The sequence below is a fragment of the Triticum urartu genome, chromosome 2A, assembly GCF_056163025.1.
Source record: "Triticum urartu cultivar PI428250 chromosome 2A, HENAU_Tu73, whole genome shotgun sequence".
In the NCBI taxonomy this organism is placed as follows: Eukaryota; Viridiplantae; Streptophyta; class Magnoliopsida; order Poales; family Poaceae; genus Triticum; species Triticum urartu.
In genome coordinates, this window is record NC_141874.1 from 10,488,925 (window position 1) to 10,496,157 (window position 7,233).

At 55.4% G+C, this 7,233-nt stretch overlaps 1 protein-coding gene across 1 annotated transcript; it reads left to right on the forward strand.

Moving 5' to 3' along the window:
* The first annotated feature begins 6,134 nt into the window (after positions 1–6,134).
* Positions 6,135–6,889, forward strand: LOC147982830 (uncharacterized). Its single transcript, XM_087540556.1, has 2 exons — positions 6,135–6,527; positions 6,692–6,889. The coding sequence occupies exons 1-2, from the start codon at positions 6,135–6,137 to the stop codon at positions 6,887–6,889; spliced, it is 591 nt and encodes a 196-aa protein (XP_087396682.1).
* Positions 6,890–7,233: the final 344 nt, after the last annotated feature.

The window sequence follows — 7,233 nt, forward strand, 5'->3', positions numbered from 1 at the left end:
ATCAACCAGATAAGACGGGGCGTGGCTACAGTGAGTGCCCGCCAGGCGGCGGGACTGTAGCCATGCTCCCCCCGACAAAGCCTCCGTCATCAGGGGCGAGGCTACAGTATAAAGCAGTCAGCATGGCCCGCAGGCGGCGGGCCCTACCTGTTGTCCGAGATCACGGCAGTTGGTGGGACCCACCAGGCGGTGGGCCCCAGCAGCCGGCGGCCAGAGACACTGACGGCTGGGTCCTACACCTAGCCGGATTACCATTGTACCCCTGGGGGTAGGCCTATATAAACCCCCCATGCCACCCCATGCAAGGGGTTCAGAACCTTAGAGATCATACACACCACATAGAGAGAGTGAAGTAGGGCTAGCCTTGTTCTTCTTCCTCCTCTAGCCAAACAGCTCAAGGAGCAAGCTTGTAGCTACCTTGTTGAGATAGTGATCATGCGGAGACCCCGTAGAGCAGGACTAGGGGTGTTATCTCTTAGGAGAGCCCCGAACCTGGGTTAGATTCGCAGGCGTACGCGGTCTTGCTCACTCCCGCTTCTAGAGCCCGGCGACGTACTTTTGTCCCCCTCCATGATAAGTCACCCCCTGGCATATGTCGCATGATATCCCCGACATTTGGCGCCCACCGTGGGGCAAGGTGCACCGTCGTCCGGAAACATGTTCTGGACGGGAACCCTTTTCCTTCTTGGCGAGTTATACGTCTCCAACGTATCTATAATTTTTGATTGCTCCATGCTATATTATCTACTGTTTTGGACTATATTGGGCTTTATTTTCCACTTTATATTATTTTTGAGACTAACCTATTAACCGGAGGCCCAGCCCAGAATTGCTGTTTTTTTTGCCTATTTCAGTGTTTCGGAGAAACAGAATATCAAACGGAGTTCAAACGGAATGAAGCCTTCAGGAACATGATTTTCTCATCAGATAAGACCCAGGAGACTTGGACCCTCCGTCAAGAAAGCCACGAGGCGGTCACGAGGGTGGAGGGTGCCCCCTCCCCCCTAGGGCGCGCCCGCTGCCTCGTGGGCCCCTCGAAGCTCCACCGACGTACTCCTTCCTCCTATATATACCTACGTACCCCCAAACGATCAAACACGGAGCCAAAAACCTAATTCCACCACCGCAACTTTCTGTATCCACGAGATCCCATCTTGGGGCCTGTTCCGGAGCTCCGCCGGAGAGGGCCATCATCACAGAGGGCTTCTACATCATCATAGCCTCTCCGATGAAGTGTGAGTAGTTTACCTCAGACCTTTGGGTCCATAGTTAGTAGCTAGATGGCTTCTTCTCTATTTTTGGATCTCAATACAAAGTCCCCCCCTCTCTCGTGGAGATATATTCGATGTAATCTTCTTTTTGCGGCGTGTTTGTTGAGACCGATGAATTATGGGTTTATGATAAGACTATCTATGAATAATATTTGAATCTTCTCTGAATTATTTTATGTATGATTGGTTATCTTTGCAAGTCTCTTCGAATTATCAGTTTGGTTTGACCTACTAGATTGGTTTTTCTTGCAATGGGAGAAGTGCTTAGCTTTGGGTTCAATCTTGCGATGTCCTTTCCTAGTGACAGAAGGGGCAGCAAGGCACGTATTGTATTGTTGCCATTGAGGATAACAAGATGGGTTTTTTTTATCATATTGCATGAAACTATCCCTCTACATCATGTCATCTTGCATAAGGCGTTACTCTGTTTTTAACTTAATACTCAGATGCATGCTGTCGATGAGTGGAGTAATAGTAGTAGATGCAGGCAGGAGTCGGTCTACTTGTCTCGGACATGATGCCTATATACATGATCATACCTAGATATTCTCATAACTATGCTCAATTCTATCAATTGCTCAACAGTAATTTGTTCACCTACCGTAGAATACTTATGCTCTTGAGAGAAGCCACTAGTGAAACCTATGGCCCCCGGGTCTATTCTCATCATATCAATCTCCATCACTTTATTATTGCTTTGCTTTTTTACTTTGTCTTTTACTTTTCACTTTGCATCTCTATACCAAAAATACCAAAAATATTATGTATCATCTCTATCAGATCTCACTCCCATAAGTGACCGTGAAGGGATTGACAACCCCTAATCGCGTTGGTTGCGGTTGAGCTATTGTTTTTGTGTAAGTACGAGGGACTCGCGTAGCCTCCTACTGGATTGATACCCTGGTTCTCAAAAACTGAGGGAAATACTTACGCTACTTTGCTGCATCATCCTCTCCTCTTCGGGGAAATCCAACGCAGTGCTCAAGAGGTAGCTGCGGGAGCAGCCAGCCCGACACATCCGATGGCATTTGCACCGACGCGCTACATGGCGCGGAGGTCGCTTGCACGGCAAGCTGCCTCGCTGATCTCATCGGCGGGATCCGCCTCTCCGACGAGCCCGCGTCCGATGCGGGATCAGCCAGCTCCGAGAGCTGCTTCGTCGACCTCTTCGGCAAGCTCAGCATCGCCAACGAGCTCGCCTCCGACCTGGAGTCTGTTGGCTCCATCGACCCACCCGTCGAGATGCTCATCAACTTTGACGCGGCAGCCGTCGACGCCTTCCCCAGCAATGTGGTGATCATCGACGACCCTGTCCCTCCCGCAGCTAGCAATGCCAGCACCAGCACTGTCACGGAGGTGCTGGTCATTAGCCACGATGGAGCCTAAGACGGGGCAGGCCAGGACCCGCTGCAGGCGGCAATGCAGGGCCTGTCCGTGCCAGTGGCGGCAGGTGCAGACGGGGCGATGCTGGAGTCATTCCGCATTTCACTCCTCGACAACGCCAATAAGCTGGCGGCCATGAGGCGCCTCACTGCTGCCTACCAGTGCGAGATCGGCCGTGCCGTGGGCGGCACGCCGGCTGCTGGCGAACCCAGCCGGGCAGGTACCGTTCGTCAGCGCGGTGCAGCCATCGCCAGCATGCTGGGGGCCGATAGCCCTGTCTACGCCACACCGATGTAGAACTTGCGTGCCGCCCAGGCGGCGGCTGATGAGCTGGATCACCTGGAGGGCGACGAGCTTCGCTGCATGACAGCACGCATCCAGCAGCTCCTCAACACGGCCGCCGCGCAGCAAGAAGCCGACCGCCGCGTGGTGGAACCCAGCCAAGAAGCTGAGAACCTCCCCCCTCGCCGAGAACACGGCCCGACCTCCCGGACGCCGACAGCAGGCGGCGCCCGCGACCGAATTGACCAAGAGACGGCTGCTAGCCGCAGCCGCACACGCATCACCATCGAGCGCGACCAAGACGGCCGCCCGCGAGCAGTGGAACGGCGGGACGATCGTCCGCCTCCCCCTCCTCCACGCAGGGAGTGGTGCGCTTTCTCGCCGCCTGTTGAGCACCCAACTCGTAGCGGCCGGCTGTGCTGCCGCGAAGGAGTCGGAGAGAATGAGGCCCGACATCGGATTGACCGCCTGGCTCGGTCCCTGGCGTTAGAAGAAGAAGATGCAATCGGCTCGGCCTGTTTCGGCCCCCGCATTCGCGACGAGTCCTTCCCCAAAGGGTTCTTGCTCCCTCAAGACAGTCCCAAATACAATGGCTCCATGAAGCCGGAGGATTGGATGGTCGACTACTCCACCGCCGTCAGCATGGCAAACGGCAACAAGCGCGTCGCCGTGAAGTACGTTCCGCTCATGCTCCAGGGCACGGCACATGGCTGAACAGCCTCAAGCCGTACAACGTCAACAGCTGGTTGGACTTCATTGATGTCTTCATCCGCAACTTCACCAGCACTTACAAGCGGCCAGCCAAGCCTCGCCAACTCTCCATGTGCTTCCAAGGCCCAGCCGAGTCCACCCACGATTACCTGATGCGCTGGGCCGAGCTGCGCAACTCCTGCGAAGGGGTGCACAAGGTGCAGGCCATAGAGTACTTCACCACCGGGTGCACAAAAGGTACCTTGCTCAAGCACAAGTTGTTATGCGACGAGTCGGCCACGTTGGATGAGCTGCTGATCATAGCGGACAAGTATGCCACGGCCGACTCCTCCATGAAGTCGGAGCTCCGAGTGAATACATCCAGAAAGGTGCTCCCGTCGGCTCCTCAAACACCGGCTGGAGACTCCACTAGACGCAAGCACCCAAACGACAACAAGCGCAAGGCTCATCAGCCGGCTTCCAACAGCCGACAGGTAGCGACCGTTGAAACCAGCAGCTGGAGGGGCAGCCCGGTCTCAAGCGTCAGAAGGGCGGCAAGCCTACGTGGCTGCATGCTTTCTCCTTCGAGAAGACCCTTGATGCTCCCTGAAAATTCCACAGCGGCGTGAAACCGTCCAATCACACCACCAGAAAGTGCCACTGGCTCACCAGAATCACCAAGGGCGAAGGCCTGCCTCCTCCGCCTGCTGGGCCGCCGGCTCCGCCTCCTCAGAAGCCGGCCACACGTCCAGTCGGCGCAATCCAGGACGAGTTCCCTGAACCCAACGCCACCTACGTCGTCTTCACCAGCTTAGCCGACGATAGACACAGTCGGCGTCAGCAGCACCATGAGATGAATGCTGTCGCTTCGGAAGTCCCAGAGTTCATGCATTGGTCCGAGAGGCCCATCAGCTGGAGCCGTGCTGACCACTCGACCCTGATGCCATCGCCGGGTACCCACGCCCTAGTGTTGGATTCAACCTTCTCCACGGAGAGGCGGGCCTGCCGCTTTTCCCGGATCCTGATAGAGGGTGGTAGCAGCATCAACATCCTCTACCGCGACACCATGGAGAAGTTGGGCATCAAGGCAAAGCAGCTCCAGCCAGTCGTACAGTCTTCCATGGCATTGTACCCGAACTATCCTGCTCCCCAATCGGCAAGATCAAGATAGATGTCCTGTTCGGAGACAAAGATCACTTCCGCCACGAGCCAATCTGGTTTGAGGTGGTTGATTTGGACAGCTCTTACCATGCGATCCTGGGCCGACCCGCACTAGCCAAATTCATGGCAATTCCGCACTATGCCTACCTCAAGATGAAGATGCCAGGCCCCAAGGGGATCATCACCATAGCTGGAGACTACAAGAAGTCGGCTTTATGCGCTGCTACCAGCAGCCTGCTAGCCAAGTCCCTCGTCATCGCCAAAGAGAAGTGCCTCCTTGAGCGGGTTATGGCCATGGCCTGCAAGCAGCCGGACATGTCGCCTGATCCCAAGGAGTCGGAGACTCAGGCCTCCTTCCAGCCGGCCAAAGAGACCAAGAAGATTGCCTTGGACCCAGAGCACCCAGAGAGGCACGCTATCGTAGGGACTGGCCTTGATAGCAAATAGGAAAGCGAGCTCATCAACTTCCTCCATGAGAATTGGGACATCTTTGCATGGTCTCCCAAAGACATGCCGGGTGTTCCGACGGATTTCAACGAGCACAAGCTACATGTAAGGCCGGATGCAAAGCTGGTGAAACAACCCCTCTGCCACGTGTCAGAAGAGAAGAGAAGAATTGTTGGTGAAGAGATCGCTCGCCTGCTAGCAGACGGCTTCATTATGGAGGTGTTTTTTCCAGAGTGGCTTGCCAACCCAGTCCTTCTAGTGAAGAAGAACAACAAGTGGCACATGTGTATTGATTACACCAGCCTCAACAAAGCCTTCCCCAAAGATCCATTTGCTCTGCCCCGGATTGATCAAGTGATTGACTCCACAGCCGGATCCGAGCTGCTGTCTTTCCTTGATGCCTACTCCGGCTACCACCAGATCAAGCTGAACCCGGCCGATTGGCTGAAGACCGCCTTCATCACACCATTCGGAGCATTCTGCTACCTGACCATGACATTCGGCTTGAGAAATGCCGGTGCAACTTTTCAGGGTTGCATGCAGAAGTGCCTCCTCAAGCAACTCGGCAGAAATGTCCATGTCTATGTGGACGATATTGTGGTGAAGACGGAGAAGCACGACACCCTTCTGGAAGATTTTAAGGAGACCTTTGATAATCTGTGTCGTTTTCAAATCAAGCTCAACCCAGAGAAATGTGTCTTCGGGGTCCCAGTCGGCCAGCTCCTTTGTTTCCTTGTCTCAGAACGCGGCATCGAGTGCAACTCTATGAAAATTAAGGCCATCGAGCGGATACAGACGCCAACCCGGCTGCCAGACGTCCAAAAGTTCACCGGGTGCTTGGCATCTCTCAGCCGATTCATCAGCCGACTGGGTTAATAGGCCCTCCCCCTGTACAAGTTAATGAAGAAAATCACTCACTTCGAGTGGAACGACAAGGCGGACGAGGCCTTCCTCCAGCTCAAGAAGATGCCGACCACGCCGCCTATCCGGGCGGCCCCGGCTGCTAAGGAGCCCATGCTCCTCTACATCGCCGCCACCAGCCAGGTTGTCAGCACTGTGATCGTGGTCGAGCGACCAGAAGACGGCAAGGCACAACCGGTCCAGAGGCCAGTTTACTACCTGAGTGAGGTGCTGTCATCCTCCAAGCAAAACTATCCCCACTACCAGAAGATGTGCTATGGCGTGTACTTTGCCGCTAAGAAGCTCAAGCAGTATTTTCAAGAGCACTCCATCATGGTCGTCTGCACCGCCCCGCTTGCCGAGATCATAGCCAACAAAGATACGTCAGGCCAGGTGGCGAAGTGGGGCATCAAGCTGCCCCCCTACACCATCTTCTACCAGCCTCGCACAGCCATCAAGTCCCAAGCGCTGGCCGACTTCCTCGTCGACTGGGCCAAGACCCAGTGCCTGCCGCCAGCGCCGAAACCCATTGGCGGATGCACTTTGATGGTTCGAAGATGCGCACCGGTCTGGGAGCCGACATCGTCCTCACCTCTCCCAAAGGCGACAAGCTCAAATACACGGTGCAAATTCACATCACCGCCTCCAACAACATGGCCGAGTACGAGGCGCTCGTACACGGACTTCGACTGGCGAAAGAGATTGGCATCCGCCGGATTCTGTGCTACAGCGACTCGGACTTGGTAGTCCAGTAGTCGTCTGGCGACTGGGATGCCAAGGATGCAAACATGGCAAGCTACCGTTTCCCCGTCCAGTAGATCAATGGATACTTTGACAGGTGCGAGTTCCTTCATGTGCCACGAGCCGACAATGAGCAAGCTGACGCACTGGCACGGATTGGCTCCACCTGCCAAGCAATACCAGCCAGCGTCTCCCTCCAGTGCCTCCGCAAGCCGTCTATCAGGCCTTCGCTAGAATCAGAGTCCATCTTCGTGCCGGCTGCTCCTAGAATAGCCGGATCCGACTCGGTGGCCACAGCAGCCGGCCCAGGGACCTCACCAGGCGGCTCGGGGACTACAGCAATCGCACCCGGCCCGAG

Excerpts from the sequence above, each read along its gene's own strand:
- LOC147982830 (XM_087540556.1), top strand. The coding sequence starts at position 6,135 with ATGAAGAAAATCACTCACTTCGAGTGGAACGACAAGGCGGACGAGGCC. Across the intron at positions 6,528-6,691 it reads ACAAAGATACGTCAGGCCAG|ATGCGCACCGGTCTGGGAGC; the intron begins GTGGCGAAGTGG and ends GATGGTTCGAAG.